General features: G+C 36.5%; 3 protein-coding genes across 4 annotated transcripts; 1 reads left to right on the top strand and 2 right to left on the bottom strand.

Annotated features, from left to right (window-relative positions):
• Nucleotides 1-1,369: 1,369 nt before the first annotated feature.
• LOC121255726 (protein HIGH CHLOROPHYLL FLUORESCENCE PHENOTYPE 244, chloroplastic) lies at nt 1,370-15,940 on the bottom strand. Its single transcript, XM_041156214.1, has 9 exons — nt 15,917-15,940; nt 5,308-5,506; nt 4,911-5,146; nt 4,077-4,175; nt 3,062-3,256; nt 2,572-2,664; nt 2,381-2,476; nt 1,818-1,958; nt 1,370-1,688 (listed from the first exon to the last, which is right to left on the bottom strand). Exons 2-9 carry the CDS (start codon nt 5,477-5,479, stop codon nt 1,512-1,514), a joined length of 1,209 nt encoding a protein of 402 aa, XP_041012148.1. The 5' UTR covers nt 5,480-5,506; nt 15,917-15,940; the 3' UTR covers nt 1,370-1,511.
• Nucleotides 5,920-11,249, bottom strand: LOC121255725 (protein ROOT HAIR SPECIFIC 17-like). 2 transcript variants are annotated; one of them, XM_041156212.1, is made up of 10 exons: nt 10,730-11,249; nt 10,553-10,612; nt 10,380-10,470; nt 10,142-10,221; nt 9,477-9,565; nt 9,216-9,399; nt 8,294-8,475; nt 7,783-7,885; nt 7,355-7,686; nt 5,920-6,948 (listed from the first exon to the last, which is right to left on the bottom strand). In XM_041156212.1, the coding sequence occupies exons 1-10, from the start codon at nt 11,102-11,104 to the stop codon at nt 6,507-6,509; spliced, it is 1,938 nt and encodes a 645-aa protein (XP_041012146.1). In that variant the 5' UTR covers nt 11,105-11,249; the 3' UTR covers nt 5,920-6,506. The 2 variants fall into 2 exon arrangements, with proteins under 2 accessions (XP_041012146.1, XP_041012147.1); XM_041156213.1 differs by having other exon boundaries at nt 5,921-6,948; nt 10,142-10,218; nt 10,730-11,244.
• LOC121255727 (glycerol-3-phosphate acyltransferase 9-like) lies at nt 15,631-20,751 on the top strand. Its single transcript, XM_041156215.1, has 12 exons — nt 15,631-15,905; nt 16,092-16,149; nt 16,294-16,412; nt 16,696-16,795; nt 17,929-18,024; nt 18,146-18,242; nt 19,154-19,241; nt 19,324-19,420; nt 19,524-19,609; nt 19,940-20,059; nt 20,212-20,310; nt 20,545-20,751. The coding sequence occupies exons 1-12, from the start codon at nt 15,787-15,789 to the stop codon at nt 20,591-20,593; spliced, it is 1,128 nt and encodes a 375-aa protein (XP_041012149.1). The 5' UTR covers nt 15,631-15,786; the 3' UTR covers nt 20,594-20,751.
• Nucleotides 20,752-21,615: the final 864 nt, after the last annotated feature.

Genomic DNA, 21,615 nt, shown 5'->3' with positions numbered 1-21,615 from the left:
GCTCTTTTATCTTTTGTCTGACTGGTGGATTGGTTGAGAAGGTGAATCGGGTGATGGCACAAGTTTAGATAGAAAGAAAACGTACAGAGTAACACTTGAACAAGAACCAGCAGTCATGAACGTACAGTCACTGTCTCTCTCTCTCTCTCTCTCTCTCTCTATATATATATATATATATATATTAGTCTTTTCTTTTCTTGAGTGTTTGTGGGTTAAGCGAGTTCTGGAAACCCTGTAAAAGTTTTCTCCAATTCTTACCAAACATTCCCAATTCAAAAGGAAAAGAGAGTTAAAACGCTGGTGAGCGGGGAGAGAGAGAGAGAGAGAGAGAGAGAGAATGTTGGGGCTCTTTTGAGGAGGACCAAGCCGAATTATAAATTACGTATACATATTGCAGAGTAGAATCGATATAAAACCGAAGCTGCGCAAATATTTTCGAACCCAACATTTAGTGCATGACATAATCATCAACACCAGTAGGGCTATCGTTGGAAGCAATCAGAGATCAAACTTGATAATGATTATTGTGATCACTGGGCTGATTGTAGGACCTACCTGACCGTACTATAACACTTGGCTCTGCTCATTGTTGATGCATAATTGCATCATAAATATTATGTGTTATGATGGTTTAATCGTATATTCAAATTGTTAAATCATTAAGTCGCCTTCTTTTTTTCTTCTCCCATCGCATCTATGACATAAGGGTTTCATCATCGTTTTGGGAAAATCTTGGGAGTAAATAGGTAGCAAGGATAGAAGGAGCAAAGACAGGTGAAATGACATTATTATTTCAAGAATTGATAATTGATACAAGCAATCACAAAAGGGTCCGTCCAACCTAAGAATTTCCTTTGTGTGATAGAGAGAGAGAGAGAGAGAGAGGCACATTGGTTGTGTATGGTGGTTGAGCTGGCCCACCTAGTAATTGTCACTTCACCTTTAATCCATTGGGGAAGTTTTCATGGGTAAGATTTCACCACCACCACCACCTAAATTGCTCACCTCAATGGGTCTTTTGGTCTCCCAGTCTCATCATTACATATACATACAGGTAGGACAAAAAACAAGCTACAGAGTCAATAGCATCTCAAATCTTCAATAAAGGGATTGCATCGAGTTGTAAAAAAGACAGACCAATCATTATTATTATTCTTTCCTTCTTCCATAATCGGTTCCACTAACCACCCAAAAGATAATGTGAAAGGGTTTATTTATATTTGGATATTGGTCACAGTTGGGCTTTGCTTAGGCCTGTGAAACACTCTGTTCTTGCCTTGGGTTTTAGTTTGGTTCAACTTTAATCAGACCCATATACTACCAGCCTAGTTCTGTCAAATTTCAAGTTTGAGAGGCAGAAGATTAGAAATTGGGGAGAAAAAGAGAGGGCCGGGGGGCGGGTGGATGACATTCATTCCTATTAGAGGAAAGTTATCAGGTATCATCAACCGTGTAAAATAAATAAATAAATAAATACATGGCGTCATTTACAATTACAAAATGGTCTTCATTCAGAAGTATATGTCAGTTTGCTTGGACTGTGCCTTGAGATCTTTCAACTTTTTCAATATGTTTGTGAAATAATCTTGCAAATACTTCTCTAGGGTAACTATATCTTTTGCTTCCACACCAAGAAGTTGATATGTATCGTTCATCGGAGTAGAGAAAACAATGTCACTTGTAAGGACCTACCAATGCACCAAATAAGGGCATTACTCATCTCATACTTGCGGCGTTAACAAAAGAAATGCGTCTTTCAATTGAGATGTTGCAAAGTGAAGGATTATGCTAAAGGTGTAAATATAAGAATCTATTACCTCTGAAAATGCCAATCTATCAGCGACATCATTTGTCCACTCAAAAAACCGAGTCAGCTGGCGAGTCAATCTCAAGACAGTGACAGGGACTGTAGTAACGTTCGCATCTTGCCCGGCAAGCCTCTCGCACAATGTTATCACCTAAGATCCAGAAGGCACATTTCAACATAGAATAATTTTTTTTTTTTTTTTTTGATCGGTTCAACATAGAATAATAATATTAAAGATTGTGATATTCACTTGTATCCAAAGCCACTAATCAATTACTCTCTCTAGGAGGCCATGCTGTGAATAATTTACTCCTTGACAAAGGGCAGAGAAGCAATGCTGTTACTGAAGATTAAGATCAGGTCAAACACAATTTCTTCAAAAATAAATGAGAAGCTAACTCTGATGATATTCTGTCACGAGGTTCTTAGTTGCCATTTCCCTCCCCATGTATTTCTTAGCAATCAAACAGATATATCAAGAGTGTGATCAAGGTTTATGGATATCAATAGAAATAACCCTATGAAAAATATTTTGGTCTTTAACAAAGTTAAGTTGTTAAGTTTTTTCTTTACCTCTTGGGTTGTCCATGCACGAGGACCGGCAAAAGTGAGAAGCTTCCCGTTAATTGTCTCATTGCGTAAAGCTATAAATGTCAAGCGAGCTATATCCTAGAACATAAATGAAATCATATTTAGGAACTATGGAGTTATTATTTATGAAGTGGTCTTCTTGAAATCAGGTAAATAATTTATGCAAAAGTTACCTGGGTGTCCATGTAAGCAATTCTTGTTGGGGCATCCGTCCCCCAAACAGATTTTTCTTCTAGTATGGGTACTGCATACTGCCCGATGAGGCCCTGGAAAAATTGGCGAGACCCATTCACTTGGTAGGGTATTTTAAAAGGGGGGAAAAAAAAAAGATTTGAAGCCAAACACAGGAAACTTGTAAACAGGAAAAAAGAAAAAAAATCCACACAGTAATAACCAACCGTTTCCTATAATCAATTCCTTGGCTTCAGTCAGTTTGGCGTGTTCAATACTTAGATATAAACTTAGTAATTGTTCTTTTTTAACATAATTTTTGAGAGGAATAAGATATATACGTAGGGGAAGGAAGGACTGTCACATCAGGATAATGATCAGAAGAATAAGTGTCTAAACAGAAACATCAAGCACAGAGGTAAACCAAAAATCTAACTATGCCAGTGATGGTATCATGGAAGAGCTTGTTGAAATTTCATTTAGGATAATTACTTGCATGAAACCACATAACCGGATTATGATGTGATTTAGGCCTGAGTCCTGAAGAAACTTCTCGGTGCAGTACTTTATCTCCATAAGTGGAACTTCAGGATGCTTGTCACAGTTGTGGATGGAAAAGAATACATATTTCTGGATTCCCATTGCTTTTGCACATTGTATAAGAGCAACTTTTCCTTCCCAGTCTACCTAAACAGAAAAAAGGGATTAGATAAGGCCAGCAACAATACAACACTATCAAAAGGGAAGTCATGATTGCAACATGTAGTATCATTTTAAATTTTAGAGAGGAGTTCTATGATCAAAATGGATATGTAAATCTCTTGGAATGATCTATTGGAAGGTAATCATCACACAAATGTTCCCCTTTCTGTTCACTAATACCCGGAAGGCACTATATCCCATGGGATACATGTACGGTGACCACTTCTGAACTATCATCTCCAATTTTTGTCCAAGTTGAATGGTCTAATTCAAAGAGAAAAAACACAGAATTACATGTCCATGTTGGTCCACATTGCTTGGAATCCCCATACAGGCATCAGAGAATACTATCAGGTCGATATGCTATGTCTATCTCTTTAAATTATATCATCTAACTCGGACAAAAAATTGGAGGACTCTATCAACCATTGTCACTCCATGAGTTTGATCAGTTGGAAGACAGGACTGATGGCACGGCACAATACCCTTAAAGAATTTTTACAGTTAAAAAAAATGAGCAAGGAAGCAACTTTAAAAATATAGAGGAAAAAAAGGCAAAAAAAGAAAAAGAAAAAGAAAAAAAGATATGTATCTTTACAGCTGCGCTGGAAACCTGAAAAACTACATAAAGCTTAAGCAGCACAGAGGAATTCTAGAGGAAAGTCTTCTTCATTGATACATCCAAGAACCTTGCAGCCTTACTAGTCAAATGGATGCATCAATTTCCATGAAAATATCTAGGCCAATTTGATTGTCATGAGAAACATGATGACATAAGCAAATCAATATTAAAGAAAAAACTCACTGTCTTAATGGGCTCCTCTGGACGTCCCGTGGCACAATCGATGATCGTATGAATACCAACCAATGTTGCTGGTATGGTCTCCGGTTTGCTAAGGTCTGCCTGTTCAGTAAATTCTTCACATTCAGTCCCTTGATAGAGCAAATATCAGATACTGAGCAACATGCAACAACCCACACGCAGCAACAAGCTTCTTCTCAAGTAATGTTTTTCCAAACACGTTCTTACATAAATCAGGCAGGAAAATTCACACTGAAGACTTCAACCAGAAATCTGGCAGTGAATAGATAGAATACAACGAGAAGCATCTATACCTATCAAGGAAAAAAAAAAAACTAATTTATGGAATATACCTCAAAGTAAGATAGCAAATTTAACCAGCGTCCTCGGTTAACAAGGTTCCACAAGTGGAACGATAAAACAACGCGAGGTAAAATATATTCGTGGCCTCGTGGGTAAACAAAAGAATCACATCTTTTTAAGGGAATTTTGCTGATGGGTTCATATTCAAGAGAAAGCCTCCTCAAAAAGATTAGCAAGAGCCAAATTCATCTAATTATTCAGGGAAAACCTTACTAATAAAGAAGCTCGTCATGACTAAACTAGTTTCCACAGCACAAAAGAATTCGATATAATTAACAAAGACATCATATCTGCACGTATCAATCTCCAAAACAAAACAAAGCAAAACAAAAAATTACTACCAAATGCCCTCGTCAGAACACATGGCAAAAATGAATGCTTCCGAGGAAATACAAACAAACCCAATATGTATAATTGGACATCAACAAGAAAGAAGAAACGAGTAAGCGGGATTGAGAGGAGGGAGTGACGTACATTGACAACGGTAGCGCCCCAATCACGAAGAAAGTCGGCAGGGGCAGGTCTAGGCCTGACGAGGCATCTGACATCATAGCCTTCGTCAAGTGCCCGCCTCACAACCTGCCTTCCAAGAGTACCAGTGGCACCAACAACTAGTATGCTCGTCGGCCTCACTGGCGTCCCTGGCCCTAGATTCACTGCACCTGCTGCTGCCGTCGGAGCAGAAGTGCACTTCACCACATTGAATTTTCCTTTTGAACAAATAAACAGTCACAAAATACAGTTACTGTTATTATAAACAATCAGCAAGTCTTCAAATTGGCTCCCGAAAGAGTCATCCAATAGTGGAGAGGAAATCATGCGCCGAGAGAGAGAGAGAGAGAGAGAGAGATTAGGGAAGAAAACGAAGTACCGGCGGCCGAAGATGGAGAAATCGATGATGAAGAAGAAGAAACCGAGGAAGAGATGAGAGCGTCGGCTGCTAAAGTGCGCCGCCATGACAGTCCGCCGTGGCGATGGTAATGATGATGATGATGATTGAGTTTAGCAGGTGTGGCCAGGTGTGTTGGCAGCCTCAACGCCATTGTTGCCTTTAGAGCTCTCTCTCTCTCTAAAAAGATACTTTGGCAATGAGAGGAAGAGAGGAGAGGTGGAAAGGGGATGAAGAAAGGGGAACAATAGACTCCAGTGTGGCCACGTAGTCTCTAACTGGATTACGATTTTTATGACGTGTACCTGTAACTTCCAGTAAGTAGTGTTGTCAGTCAAGCACAGTCACAGACCAATCCGTGGATGCCAAAGCCACGTTATCCAGAATAAAATTACTGTGTCTCTCTAATTTACCGCTCCAACAGAATTTTATTAACTTTTTTATTTAGTAATTAGAGAAGTGATTTTAAGTGTATTGATTTTTTTTTTAAATATTTAAATATATTAAAAAATATGAAAAAATAAAAATACACAATCAATCAACTTGAGCGGACTATTCTCAAAGGGAGAGTTGTCCGACTCCGTTATCTATGGTCTCCTAATTTTATATCAAAAATTTTGAGTGCAGTCACGAAACTACGAAAAGAATGATATCAAATGCAGAATATGCTTTTATGTTGCAATTACTTGAAAATTTCTGAACCAGACAGTTTGACAATATAACGCTTTAATCTTGCAAAAGATAGATACGGGAAAAAGATGTTTTAAAAATAGAAATAAAACTAAAGAAAAGGAAAGAGAAAAAGTAAAAGCCTACATTCTAAATCAAATCATAAACCACCCCTATTTCCATGTCCCCCCTCCCCTGCCTTGTCTTACGGCCACCACCCTCAAAGAGAGCAAAAGATTCTGTCCCAAGCCACAAATCCTAGCGGTTTATTATGTACAAGAAGCATCAAAATCTGAATGATGTACAGAAACTGGAAACTCAATCTGGTGGACTGCCAATGCATAGCTTTATGTACAAAGTACTTTGTTGTCACTGCCTTCTCGGTTAAAGAAACTCCAATGAAACAAATAAGAATGTAGCAACAGGACCCGAAAGAAACTCTTGAAAAATTGGGTTAGGTATGGCCTACAATCTTTCAATGGGGGAATTGATTGTATGCAGCCTCCCTGATTTTAGTCTGAAAACAACTCTTCCTCCAGTTCTGATTGCTCGTGTTTAAGCAAAGGATTGCGATCTGATGTTGTTAGTGTTCCATTCGCATAATCCATATCTGACTGTTCTTGCTCATCCTCAGTTAACTGCTCATCTGTCAAATCACTGCTATCCTTATTTATGCTATCCTCCTTACCACTTCTATCGAGATTATTGGTTTGATTCCGAGGAAACAAAACTCCCCCTGCCTTTTCTTTGGACTTCTCACATATGCAGGATGTTGGATTCTCGTGAAATTCACCCCTACCAGGCTTCACCTCATTTGGCTCTCCCATGAACCCAATCTGATTACTTCGAACTCTGGAGGCAAATTCTTCCCATGTCATGTTATTTCGAGTCATGAACAAGCGGTACAGTTTCTTAGCATTTGGACGAATGGTTGGTTTGTGCCCAAAGTATCTTCTGCATAGACAAGCATGTTTATGCTATTATGCATACCCGGTTAACAGATTGAGTTGAATTACCTTTCTCATAAAAAATATTAAAGGTGTCTGGAAGCAGCCATAAGAATGACCTCTAACAGCAACTGGACTGACCCTAGCCAGAACGTTTTCAATGCTATTAAAGTTAGAAAGGAGATGGCCCTATACACAGAAACTTCAACCATATATTTTCTCTCAACCCACAAAACTACCTTTCCTTATTAAACTGGTGGTACTTCAATCGTTGTGAAAATTACTTGCGATTTCTAAAGACAATTTCAATTTTTAAAACTAATTGAACCTTTTTTAAAAAAAAAAAAACCACTCCAGAGGTATTAAAGTCATTCTTAAGATTGCTTCCAAGCACCTTAACAATAATGACATACCTTCGTCCAGCCAACATTCTAGCCATATTGCCATTGTTGTTGGTGACAAAAACATCGCTTTCATCACAAACAATGAAGTCTAGTGCAGCCATGCGAGAAGAAAATGATGAAAATGATGCCAACTCCTCCTTGCTAGCTATAGTCTCTTTCGAATGAAAATTTGGGAAGAGAGCTTTGAGGGGTGCCAATGTCTCTTCACCTCCATATACTTCACCTGATGCCACATATAGATGAACATCACTTCCAAAGCCCAATGCTCTTAGCATGAGACCAACTTCCTCCGGAGTAAGTGGGCATCTTCCATGCCTTAGTACTTTTTCAGGGTCGCTTGCCTGCACGTCATACAAAAATAAACATCTCAATATTCAGACAGTCCTAACCTGCTGTTGAGGTTGAATAATCTTTTCTAAGGTCTAGTGGAGCCTCACATGTAAGTTTTTCCACCTCTTTCGTATTGTACCGAGTTCTCCTTTTTCATTTTCTCCCCCACCAAAATAGCATCCAGAAAATGCAAGCATATCTGGTTCAAACCTAGACATGATAAACCAATTCGCATTAACGACTCTTCCCAATATACTTCAATTTTCTAAAAAAAAAAATTGTGAAAACTTTATTTCAATCCATTAAAATATCATAACTCCAGGTTTTGTTGCCATAAAAAAAGTGCACTCGCATATTATATTTCATCTAGAAACCTTTACCAATGCAATGCTCTTTTCTACAAGTAAATGAGAATAAACAGTCTCATTCCTCGAGTAACCTGTTGATATGAACTCGAACAGTTTTTTTGATAAGTTAATATGAACTCAAACAGTTAAAAATTGTACTCTGTTCAAGGTAGTCTGACAACTAGCAACTAAAATCATGTTAACAATGTAACTGACTGTACTATTTCAAAGAGTAAAGAAATATTTAACAAAAGCATTGTTGGTACTTTACCTCAAATGCAGTGCAATGAAATGCTTGCTTTTCATCCTCATCCTCTGGACCAACCTTTTACCCATTTCGAGAATAGAATCAGTAAATTTCAGAGCATGGTAGTTAACTCTGCATCTAAGTTTTTGTAAATCAGCAGTCAACCGATTTGAAAGCCTGTAATCAAATTTAGTGAGCTGGACAGCCTGCACCATCAAAAGGGAAACCAACAAGATCAACTGCGGAATCCAACAACTCATTCAAGACCAGCAGCAAATCAAATAACTCTTTCGAGAATAACAATATATTATTTCATACCTCAAACATTTCCAAAGCATTGAGTAAACCACCTTACATAAAATCACATAACTATAAAATCTGAGAGGAATTACACTTTTCACCCACAAACCACAGCTTGATTTTCTATTTGTACTGTAAACAACCTATATTTTCAATTTGCAGCTGTTGGTTCAGATCTGATTGTTAGGATGGACGAAAAATTGGTCAAGTTGCATGCTCTCAACTGTTAGATCTTAACTGAGGATGCAAAATGAAAAAAAAAAAAAAAAAAAAACTGAAAATGAAGGAGAGGAACATCCAAAACAATCAGTGGTGCTTAACATTTGCATCCATGGTAGTTGCAACACTAGAACAATCAGCCCCATGGCTTAGGCTATTAAATAGACTTTTACCATGGACTCTATAAAAGCAAAACAAATGACACAGGAAGAAATATTACCCTCCATTTAAGGATTCAAAGGTAATCACTATAATATCTTTTGTTTATGCTTTTCTTTTGTTTATTATTGTTTGATAAGTAAAATACCTAATGTTCATGATGATGGAACCATAACATGAAATAGGAAAATCTAGAACATAAAGCATGGAAATGACATTCAAGTTGATTATAAGATTCACAATTTTCTGTAAGCAACTGAACACTTACATGCTTTTTGTTAAGGACAGGTAGAACACGTTTCTCGTAGCATTTTGGATTACATTTCCTTGGAACGCGCATGGTATATGGTGTCACGGCTTTCCCTCCGTTTGTTGGAAGCTCTTTGATGATTTTAACATCTTTTGAAAGAAATGAGATAAATTGGGCCACATCAAAGATCTCAGCAAAGTTGCTGCAGAAAACACCAGAATTCATTACAACATAAAGAGAATAAATTTTCCTATTCGAGGAATCAGATATTAAACAAACCTGGTATCCTTCCAAAAGGAGTTCTGATCCAGCTTTGGTACAACAAGAGTAGCATTCAAAATGTAAGCTGCAACAACCGCATCTGTTATCTGCAGCAAGGTAGGAATCGAATTATTTCAGCAACACGCCCATTGTAAGGGTAGACCATCTTAAGTCATGGACCAACGTTTTTCAGGAATCATTTATAAAAGGCACAAGAAAATACCGTTCCCCGTCTAGCTATTTTTACTAACACCCAAATTAACACCCACCAATAAAATGGCTACTTTATCCCGTGTATTTTGAGCTATTCGTTGAAGAAACTCATAACGAACTAAAACAAGATTCTTATCTGAGTTACTGGGTATTAACATCTATTTGCATTCAGCTGCCCAAGTGAAGTCATGATCCGCATTTAAGAGAATATAATTGGAAAACATTAAGCAGAGTCACGTTAAATGCAGGGTCACAGATTTGACTACGATTTTGAAAGAGTGACCTAGAAAATAAAAAAGATTATAACCCCCAGAGTCACGGTGTGAGATCAATTCCAGCTCAAAGGCTACGTTTCCATATTCGACGACCAAATACGCTCGATACATATTGACAAAAAGCTACTCCAAAACAGAAAAACACACCGGGAAAAAAAAAAAAGAAAAAAAAAAAGCACGGCTCAAGAAGCTTACCCCTGTTCTTTGTTGATTCAAGCCTCCACTAGTAGCAATCAACAAGTGCCGATTCGGATGCGTTTTCGCATCAGCCCCTGCTATCAAACATCACAAATAAATTATTAATTAGACACTCCAAATAATTGAGAAATATTTGTTCAAAATCAGAGACTCCAAAAAAATCTCATTAATGTTCGAAAAAGTGAAACGGATTTTGCCGTCTTAGGAAATGAAGATTGTGGATTTTGATACGTACTCGCAAACTTATCGCTAGCATTACTGCAACCGTGGTACAGCTTGGACAGCGTCGACACCCACAAGTCACGGCTTAAACTCCCTCCACTTGCCTAAACAACAAATTCAACAAACGCAAATCAACCACAAAACCAATTGAGCCAGAATCGAAACGGGCGACGAAACCTTCCGTACCGGCACAATAAACGACGTTCCCGCATCAGAGCCCGATCCAACCTCGACCGCATTGCCGAACTGAGCTCCCAAAAAGAAACAAGCACAGAGAAAATGCAGAACACAAAAGTGAATGAAAATACGACGTCTGAGATTAATAAAGAGGCCGACAGAATGAGAGTTAAAAAGAATAGGTACCGAGAAGTGGCTCTGGTGCTGGATAACGGGAAGGGAGGAGGCAGCGAAGAGGAGGAGGAGGCAACCAGAGAGAGCAGAGATGAGAGGGAAAACGTGGCGTTGGTGTAGGATACGGCGTCTCCGGAGCTGGTGGATGAGGCCCGCGACGATCACGCCGTGAAGGCCACTCCGACTCGCTAGGCCCTTCTTGCTGTTAGCAGTATCCAGGTTCAGCTTCTTCTTCTTCATCTTCATGGCCGTTATTGTCGTCGGCGCCGTCGTCATAGTATTGGAAGGAAGGGAGCATTGGGTAGGTTGAGCTATGAAAAGGAGGACATGGCGGTGGTCGCCTTCTCTGTGCGATGGTGACGATGAAGCGGACGACCGCGTTTCCATATAAGCTTTCCGCCAGAAAATAACACGAACGATTCAAAGAAGAATACTGCTGCGTAATTACATAACTATTTTAATAAATTAAAAAAAGAGCAAAAATCCCCAGTCTAGTGGTGGATCCGCTTGGGTGTGATTACTCGGACCTGACGTGTACATACACCTGTCATTAAATTCAAGCGATTCGAACCTCCACGTCCGAAACCCAAGCCCTCTTTGACTGGCTGTTACGATACAAGTGAAGATAATAATTGTTTTCGAAAATTTGTTCGCACTCTCCATTTTCAAATATACAAGTGAAGATAGATGATAATGAAAAATTCTACGCCTCATCATTTTTTTTATGAAAAATTCTGTATGTTATATTATTATCTCATTAAATATGATGCTATATATTTATTATTATTAAATAATTATTTATTACATATTTTTTTATCATATAATAATGATAAATGTATCACATATTACTTAATATAATTAAAATAAGATAAGAGTATCTCTTTTCTTATCATCTCATTATATATCATTAAATGATAAGTTTATAAATAATAAATAATTTTTAATTATATAATATTATATTATAAAATAATAAAAATAATAAATAATAAGTGACATTACTCAATAATAATTGTACCTCATATATTATATAGTTTTTAAAAATATTTAACTAATTTAAAAATAGATATGTAATAATTAATATGCATAGCATATATAGAATAGAAATTAAGAAAAAGCAAGACAGTGTTGGAAAGGACGGTCTGAGTGGATGTGCACAAACTCTTCCCGGGGAAAGATCTTTGTTGCGCTTTCCCGCTTCACGTGTATCTCACGTGTTTAGGTAACCTTTTCCAAATTTTTAACTCTGACAAGAAATCAGTTATTCCCCATTCCATCTCCTACAGACAAAGGCGCGTGCGCTAACTGACCCATCCTGGTAAAGGCCCAAATCACCGTTAAAACGATTGTGTCCAATTAGAGAGCGCGTGGAACGACGTTCGTTCTTATGCTTAGTACGTCCATTTGTCGTTTTGGGGGGGCTCGTTAATAACGCTTTTACAATGTGATTAGGCGCCAGCTCTTTTGTCTCGGAGGCTAGCCGTCCAATAAACGTTTCGAAAGAGCCCACGGTTTTTAACTTTTATCTTCTTTTCATTGTAACGCATCGTCCACATCGTTAATTACCTTTCTAATCAAGGATTATGGAGCTTAACAACTTAGCAACCAACTAAGCTCATCCATTACTATAACAGCTTTTAATACCCATCTTAATCACAATTACCAATCTTATCTTCCAATTAACCGCCAAAATTAATTTGCTATAGATATTGCAAGTCAACTTACACAAATTAAATAAAAATGATATTTGTAATTGTAAATGTGTAAGTATCATCTAATCTTTTTAAATTAAATAAATGAATATGAGATTCACGTGAAAAAAATTAATTTTTTAATAATAGATTTATTTTTTTTTAAAAAGATTATATAGTGCTTTCGTATTCCATGAGACCACGACTATATCTAGCATTGCTTTTATATAAAAATAATTTTATAAATTGATATAATTTTAAATATATGATCACTTAACTCTATTTTATAATATGACGAGTTATAATAAAATTTTATAAGATTATTTTTGTGTAATTATTTTGTAGAAGATAGAGGGGCAATGAATAGGTGTGGAGTATAGAAAATTGGGCCATGCACCTAATGCGGTGGCCGGGGCCTGGGGGTTGTTGGAAAGAAGATGAGAGAAGGAGAAATTTTCAACGAGAGAGATGGTGACACTCTGTGTCTTGGAAAATGAAAGAGAGCTGATTATGGAAATTGTGTAAAGATTGGGGGTTTGAACTTTGAAGTCACGTAATGGATGAGAATGGAGAGACAAGGTCATGCATGCATGGTGAATTATCATATTCATTTAAAGGACGGACAGAGATAACGTCCGAGGCATTAAATAATAGATGACTTTTTCAATGATTTTCCCTTCTTGCTTTCTTGGTTTATTTATTAATCATGAAAATCATCATCTGGGTATGGAGCCAACCAGGAATTGCCGGCCTAAGGAAAGCACATTTAGACCCTCTCTATTTTATTTTATTTTGTTCGTTTTGGGTCAAAATTCCTGACTACTCTATTATTTAGTTAATTCATGAACAGTGATTTGTTAGCTATCAAACTCCAAAACCAATGAAATAAACATTTTTTTTCTTTAAATCCAGTTCATGAGCTTTGTATGCCAAATGGAGCATAGCACTATCATCTTGGTGTACAGTTTTTATTCGAAGAGCCTTGTTAGGTATAAACCAAATCGCGTACTAACATTGACATGATTGTATAGAATTATTACATCATTGATCGAGTATATATCTCAACCGAACATTTAGGCAAATCAACATCTTAAGAGGGCGTGAAATAAGCAGAATCAACCGAATCCTCAGCAAAGATCGTCGGTTGTCGTCGGAGCTGAACTGAAGAGAAGTCTTTGAAATAATCAAACCCACATCTCAGCACTCAGCAGCCTTGTTGATATTGCAGCTCCAAAAAAATGTCATGTAATCCGGGCTTGCTAGATATTTGGGCCGAGACCCATCTTAAGATTCAATGCAATAAGTTGTAGTAAAGTTGGACCGAGAATGCTTGTTGATGGAACCAGTTGGTGCCATAATGGACTTTCAGTTATGTTTGACTGTCAAGATTAGTTCAATCCATTTTAAATCGATCATTGACAATACTTATTATTTTTTTAATTTTTCATGAAAAGTTAAATTTATTTAAACACATATTTTAACTTATTTACATTTAAAAATATTTTAATGAGATTTATAAAATATTACTATTTACATATTAATTCAAATTATTTAAAATCATCACACAATTTTAGTGGGCCAAGATCATTTTGGATCTATATTGTTGTTCCTATAAAAAAGGGAAACAAAAAGATGAGAGAGAAATGTTATTTTTTGTTATAAATCTACTTTATCTAAATTATTGATATAAAAAAATATTTAAAATTTATTATATTAAGAAATATGACAAAAAATATAGAATTTAAGACTCGTTTGGATAGTAAAATGAAATGAAATAATTTTAGATGAGTTGAATAAATATTATAAAAATATTTTTTTTAATATTATTATTACTTTAAGATTTAAAAAAGTTAAATTATTTATTATATTTTATATAAAAATTTAAAAAATTATAATAATAAGATAAGATGAATTGAAATGATTTCTGTATCAAACCAACCCTTAATATAAACAATAATTCTACTTGCACCCGTGGTTGGAAACCTTCCGAGTACATGTCCATTCACGTGTAAAAATTTACTCTTTTTCTCTTTGTCTTTCCCTTTTCTTCTATTTCAGAATTTTTTTCGTCTTCCACCTTCCCACTCAAATCCCCCTTTCTCCCAAGAGCTCACTTCCATCTTCTCTTTCCCCTTCTATCTTTCACCTTCATATTTTTGAAAATATTCTTTTATTTCATTGTTTTTATTTCATCCATTTTTTTTCCAACCACATGTATATGAAAACACCCACACGAAGCCGACGAGCAGAGATGCACAGTTGTATCGGATATCATATTTGTAGGATATTTTATTGTGATTTTTATCTATTTTCTCGACAACCAAACTGATTATTACGGACTATTGTTTTATTTCCCTCTGTTTTCTTGGCAACCAAACATTGTTACAGGAACTTGTTATTGTCTGGATGGAAAAGCAGCGCTTGCCTGCGGGGCTGTTTCTTGTCTTGACTTCATGTAGTTTTAAATATTAGATCATAGAAGATAATAAAAAAGAAAAAAAAATAAAACTTACAAATAACAACTTATTTTTGGGTGAAAGATTTGCCTATAGATCTCATTTTGTCACTTTCTGAAATGGTTGGTTTGATTTGCTTTAAATCGTTTTTTTTTTTTCCTAATAATATCAACTGACATGATTTACTTGAAATGGTACAACGTCAACCGATTTCTCAGTAGATATGCAACGCCAGACACCCTGTAGCAGAATTGTAATATAAAAAGTTACGTTGATTAAAAAAAAAAGTGAGTATGGTGTTCAACAACCTTGGACAAAGAAGTTAGTTGGTACGAAGCGCCACAACCTACTGCCAATAGACTGGTTGCCTTGAAGTTTTATATGAGTTGAGGAGATATGTAGGCACGAAATTCAGACCAATCTGGTGAAGACAGTTGGAGATGCATTGGTAGACAGGATCTAAGTTTTTTTTTTTTTAATAAACAGGATTATAACTAGTGCTGAATACAGTGGGGAAGTTTCCTCCATATCCATTGTACATTATGATTCCATCAGAGATCAGAGTAGACAGGATCCAAGTTTTGATGACATGCAGTTGCTGCTGGATTAACGTTTATAAAGGCGGCCGCCGCACGTACGGGCAATTTGCTTGGTGGTTGGGTGGGACAATATTAATGACAAACAGCCAACTTCTATTCAAAAATCAGACTATGAGACATAATTTATGAATTTTATAATATTAATAAAAGGAAAAATAGATAATTTAATGAAGGAAAGGAACTCAGTCTCTGGTCCATAATTATCTGTAATTACCAGAAATGAAAACCATGACTTGTACGTACAAACAGAAGCAGAAGAAAAGGACCAAAGCACCAAGGATTCGCTGCCACCCAGATTGAGAAACTCCACACATACAGATACAGAGATGAGTGGCAGTGAGAAGCTAACCTCGTTAAGCTCCGAGTTGGACTTGGATCGACCCAACCTCGAGGATTACCTCCCTTCCGGATCCTCCATCCAAGAGCCTCACGGCAAGCTCCGCCTGTAGATAAAATTCTCTCTCTCTCTCTCTCTCTCTCTCTCTCTCTCGGCTTGTTTGGTTTGCTTAGCAATAGTGGAAAAAGAAAGCATGGAGAAAAAAGAATGTGGCTGTTGCGAGATTCCAAAAGTCATTTTCTCGGAAACGAATTTGATCAATTGTTCCGTTATTTAATTTTTTTTCTTTTGCAGGCGTGATTTGCTTGACATTTCCCCTGCCCTAACTGAGGCTGCTGGTGCCATTGTCGATGTAAGCTATGTTTTCGTGCGTTTTCGTTTTTTGTTTTTAATAAACAGTTATGCAATACATTTCATTATTTTTAAACCCATTTTTGTAAGTTAAGAGATTTGGATTTTTGTTTGTTTATTTAATTGCTTTTTAATGAATGGGCAGGATTCATTCACACGATGTTTCAAGTCGAATCCGCCGGAGCCATGGAACTGGAATGTGTATTTGTTTCCGCTCTGGTGTTGCGGGGTCGTAGTTCGATATTTGATCCTATTTCCTGGGAGGTTAGCCTTACTATAACTACTAGTACTCAATGGTGGAGCTGCTTGATCTTATGCGTGACGCAAATGGCCTTGGATTTCTCACTCAATATAGATGCATGCTACAACTTTTACAAGTTGCTGGGAAGGTGTTTTAAAGCAACTGGGGTTCTGGGAAAGTCTGCGATTTGATCATAAATAATATGCCAATGGAGGATTTTTCTGTTTGCCCTATTAATGGGGTTCGCTTTTTTTTTTTTTTTTTTTTTTCCTTACGCATGTGATTTGGTCCCAATTGAATATGCAGGGTTATGGTATTAACAGTGGGATGGATAATATTCCTGTCGTCTTTTATTCCGGTGCATTTTCTGCTCAAAGGTCATGACAGTCTGAGGAAAAAGCTCGAGGTGCGAAGTGCAACTTGCTCTTAAATTTTCATCTAATCATTGCTTATCTTCTTTTAAATAAATTAATTGTTCTTTTGTTTATGTCTATTTATCATATATTGGAAATGGCAACTTTGAACAGCCTGTCTTTGAGTTTGAATGCTTTTACGTGAGCTTGTTATGGTGACTTGCGTAGTTCTTTAAGTATTATGTTAATTTAAAGTTCTCTCTTGTATATATGTTCATCAAATGAAAAGTAATGTAAAAATCAATTGTTTGAATTTTCTTTGACATACTCTACGTTCTAGTTGGTAATATTGTTATGCGGTAGAACCCTTTTGTAGTAGAAAGATTATACATTGTTATATTTAAAGATTGATTAGGGTTAGATAAATCACCCATTGCAACCTACTAATAGGACACACATTATATTAAGGTAGAGGAGAATACAAAAGAATCCACGGTCATATGAATTCTTTGGAAGGGATCATGATACACTATAATATTATTGCATGATGGAACATGGTGTGGAAATTGTGGAAGGATCCCCCCCCATGCTCTTTATTGTCAGGCCAAAGAAACTATTTGTATACACAGAAGATTCCATGTTCATATGGAAATCCGTGGAAGGAACCTGTGACACTCTATTTTTTCATAGGTATAGAACCATTTTCCATACATTTACTTAATTATCAAATAGGAAAACAGAAACCAGTTGTCACACATTGTTGATAATCTGCACAATGGACTAAAATTTTTTTGTTTTCCTCCTTCCCATGAACTGTAGACCGCAAACGGAAACTCTGCAAGCACATTCAGGATATGCTTAATTTATCAAAGGCAGTAAAGCGTTATGGTTTTCAGTCTCCGCTGCCCCAATTCTTCTTTTGGGAGAATTGGTTTTCTCTTATTTATAACGTTATTCTTTGATCTGTTTTTATAAATTTTTAGAGCTTTTTTGATGAGTTAGCTATGGGGAATTCAAGGGAGTGGATGCAGCAACAGATATTTGATTTTTATTGTAACATAGATTGAATAAAAGGCCCTACCTCAATGTGCCTTCTTCTTGCCTTTTTGTTCTCTACCACGAGCTTCTTAAAAATCTTGTTGTGCATTGGATTTAACTTATTCTGTTTTGTGCAATGCATTTCCAGAGGTCTTTGGTGGAATTAATATGCAGCTTCTTTGTGGCGTCATGGACGGGGGTGGTAAAATACCATGGGCCACGGCCTAGCATGCGGCCTAAGCAGGTATAACCGTCTTTTGGATGTCATCTGATGTGTTTTGAACAGTGTATTTTAGTAATTTTCAAGCTTTTGCATGTTTATTTAGTTATTGAAATATTTTTGCTTCTGTTTATGGGTTTAACAGGTTTTTGTAGCCAATCATACTTCCATGATTGATTTCATCATCTTAGAGCAGATGACTGCATTTGCCGTTATTATGCAGAAGCATCCTGGATGGGTTGGTAAGTGTTTAGTGCCAATATTCATGCTTAAAATAACTTTATATAGTTGACATGATAGAAAGATCTCACCCACCCACCCACCCACCCCGAAAGAAAAGGTAACACAGTCTCATTAATGATTTCTGGTTACTGAGTGTGCGTTTCTCACAAAGTATTACTGATTATTCTTGAATAGTTTTTATCCAGAAGTTTCAATTAGGACTTTACTTTTCTTAAGCAGATCCAGTGGTGATAGAAAGATCTGTACTCTGTAGCACGTTAATGAAGTTCCCATGTATTGTAATAATGTGTAAAATGCTCCAACTGGTTGGAACGTGGAATTTGATGGAAGTCAATATTCTGGGATTTGATTACAATTTTGTTTTATATTTTGGTTGGAAATATGTAGTTATTGTGTCACTAGGGTAATCTGTTTTTATAAGAATTATTTGCTTTCCCAACTCGCCCTGGGTGTAATTAAGTTTCACGATTTGATTGCAATATGTACATGGACAATAACAACTTTTTCGTTTGTAGTATTTACAAATGTCTTCTCACACGAGTACTGGCTTTGCCACTGCATCAATAACATATATATCCACTTTTGTGGATTAGTATCATGTTCCCCATCAAAAAAGATTTATCATGAATAACTTCATGAATGGGTTCAGTGGGATACCTGTCTGATTAGAAAAGGTGCATTCTTAAGTCCTTGGCATTGTCCACATTTCTTATCTTGAGTTGTAGTGTAATATAAGCGAAAATAAGTAAATTTTGGCCTTTATGATATTCTGTAGATTTAATATTTATAATATCATTTGCATTTAGTCAACACTTCGCACTGGACGATTTGAATTTTTTTAGCGTGAAAGCCACAATTATTCTTAAAAGAATGGAAAGGAAGGATTATTTATTTATTTATATCTGTGTAGGACTCTTGCAAAAGACCATATTGGAGAGTGTAGGATGTATCTGGTTCAATCGTGCAGAGGCAAAGGATCGTGAAATAGTAGCAAGGAAGTAAGTTGAAATAAAAAAATGTAGAAATTAATTATGTCAGAAGATTATCGATGTTATGACTATCTGGACTTTTATACCTCAGGTTGAGGGAACACGTCCAGGGAACTGACAATAACCCTCTTCTAATATTTCCAGAGGGAACTTGTGTAAATAATCACTATACAGTTATGTTCAAGAAGGTACATGTATTTTCTTCTCTTGTTGATGAGAATACAAACTTTAATTTGGTTCTCTTAAGTTTCCTCTTTAATTCTCTAACTCATATTTTTTAATGCAATGTAGGGTGCATTTGAACTTGGCTGCACTGTTTGTCCAATTGCAATTAAGTACAACAAAATATTTGTTGATGCTTTTTGGAACAGCCGGAAGTAAGTAGATGCATAGAGCTCACTAAGTTTGTGTGTGTGGATAAAAGTATCCCTGCCATTTTGACAGGGTGGTGAGGAACTCCATTTATCTGAAGCAAGGTTTTGACAAAGATCAAGCCATCTGAATCTTTATTTATTTTTTAACAAATAAAAAAATATCTGAACAACCATACGATATTCATGCTGTGTTTTATGTTAGAATGACACAAATTCCATATTGGGGCTAGGATCTAGATGTATTGCGTTCACCTTATCTCGTGTTTCAGATATTTACTTATTTTTGTAATGAAATTAGAGAGTAATTCTTGGACTATGTGCGTTATTTTGCAGGCAATCCTTCACGATGCATCTACTGCAGCTCATGACATCCTGGGCTGTTGTTTGTGATGTTTGGTACCTGGAGCCCCAAAATCTGAAACCCGGAGAGACACCCATTGAGTTTGCAGAGAGGTAAGCAATCATCTGCTTAGTTGGAATGAGTTAAAATGATGGCATGCAGCACACTTTTTCTGTATTTTTGGAATCTCATAGATTGGGGTTAGAAGTTAGAACCATCTCTTATTTATTAATAGCTTCTGTTAAATATTAATGCTCTTATGCAGGGTAAGGGACATAATCTCTGTTAGAGCAGGGCTCAAAAAGGTTCCTTGGGATGGATATCTAAAGTATTCTCGCCCTAGCCCAAAACATAGAGAACAGAAGTAAGTTTGTTGACCAAATTAAGGTGATACTTAGGACTGAACTCATCGTAGTGTTCCCTGGCAAGCTTGTTGGTCTGAGTGGCCTTGACCTTTTTGTTTGATGTTTTCCTTATGGTGTTGCTGAGCCATTCCCATCCTTAAAAAAAAAAAAAAAAAAACTTTGAGAGATTACATTTTTTTTGGTCAGACCAGAAGATAATCACATTTTCAAAATTATTTTTGTTGCCTTTGCAGGCAACAGAGCTTTGCTGAGTCAATGTTGCGGCGTTTGGAGGAGAAATGATGTGTGTATGTATATATATATTAATTCTTGTAGCTCGTTCTTAGTGCTGAGTTGCTAATCTGAAGTCGATTTCCTATAAAGCAGTTGCACCCAACAGATGAGCCCAGAGGCGTTAAGAGTTTAAAGTGATGAGAAAGCTCAGTAATATCTTGTGTTCTTTTTTTTCCAAACATACTTTTCACCATCTGATTCTACCTGGACCTTTATTTCTTTTTTTCCTTTCTTACATGGAATTTCTAAGTTTTCTTCTTCTAGTCAAAACTAGAGTTTAAATGTCAAAGGGAAAGGGTTTCTTTGATTTTGCTTCTTTGGAAAATGTCATAAATTATATAGCTATTTCATTATTACCTCAATTGTGTTGGATCTCTAATCATAAAGAAAATAGGAGTGAAGCATCTAGAATTGTCAAACATTCCACTTAGCAAGTTGGCTTATTGAATATCAAACATACTAACAATTTGGAAGATTATAACATCAAATATTGGCATAGAAGGAGTTGCTTGTTTTCCAGCATGAAAGAAAGAAGTAGCCAATTGTTGGCGAATGAATTTCCAGGAAACAAAAGCGTTGACCGACTATTTCAAACGTTGCCATGGGAAAGGCCAATTCATTAAGGAATCATCAAGTCCTGGTGTTCACATGCTTAATGCTTCTTGGGTCGTGGTCCTTTTGGTTTTATTTTATTTATTTTTCATTCATTGTTCACATTTCTTTTTTCCGCAACCAATGGAATGAATGATGCAGTGATGTCTCAATCACTACTCTTCCACTCGAGTCAAAAACCGACCGAGGCTGTTCTGGCACTACCCACCCAACCTTCTCATATTATATTTACACAATTACTTCCATTGTTACCACTCCCGTCCAACCTCAACTCCCGGCGCCAGCCAAGACCACGTCTATAGCTCAGTCGCACTTTTGAATCTTGACTGACTTCCAAGTCTAACGCTTCCGGTAGGAATTTCACATTAATTTGAAGTTTTTTAAAACAATAAATGATAATTTGAACATTTTATTATCTT

The sequence above is a fragment of the Juglans microcarpa x Juglans regia genome, chromosome 3D (genome assembly GCF_004785595.1).
Source record: "Juglans microcarpa x Juglans regia isolate MS1-56 chromosome 3D, Jm3101_v1.0, whole genome shotgun sequence".
Lineage (NCBI taxonomy): Eukaryota > Viridiplantae > Streptophyta > Magnoliopsida > Fagales > Juglandaceae > Juglans > Juglans microcarpa x Juglans regia.
Note: the sequence above shows the minus strand (reverse complement) of the source record. Positions and strands in the feature narration are given on the sequence as shown.

Excerpts from the sequence above, each read along its gene's own strand:
- LOC121255726 (XM_041156214.1), bottom strand. The coding sequence starts at position 5,479 with ATGGCGTTGAGGCTGCCAACACACCTGGCCACACCTGCTAAACTCAAT. Across the intron at positions 2,665-3,061 it reads GGTTATGTGGTTTCATGCAA|GGCCTCATCGGGCAGTATGC; the intron begins GTAATTATCCTA and ends CAATTTTTCCAG. Across the intron at positions 1,959-2,380 it reads GTGCATGGACAACCCAAGAG|GTGATAACATTGTGCGAGAG; the intron begins GTAAAGAAAAAA and ends TCTGGATCTTAG.
- LOC121255727 (XM_041156215.1), top strand. The coding sequence starts at position 15,787 with ATGAGTGGCAGTGAGAAGCTAACCTCGTTAAGCTCCGAGTTGGACTTG. Across the intron at positions 16,150-16,293 it reads CTGCTGGTGCCATTGTCGAT|GATTCATTCACACGATGTTT; the intron begins GTAAGCTATGTT and ends ATGAATGGGCAG. Across the intron at positions 20,311-20,544 it reads CCAAAACATAGAGAACAGAA|GCAACAGAGCTTTGCTGAGT; the intron begins GTAAGTTTGTTG and ends TTGCCTTTGCAG.
- LOC121255725 (XM_041156212.1), bottom strand. The coding sequence starts at position 11,104 with ATGGAAACGCGGTCGTCCGCTTCATCGTCACCATCGCACAGAGAAGGC. Across the intron at positions 10,471-10,552 it reads GAACGTCGTTTATTGTGCCG|GCAAGTGGAGGGAGTTTAAG; the intron begins GTACGGAAGGTT and ends TTTGTTGTTTAG. Across the intron at positions 9,400-9,476 it reads TCCTTTTGGAAGGATACCAG|CAACTTTGCTGAGATCTTTG; the intron begins GTTTGTTTAATA and ends TGTTTTCTGCAG.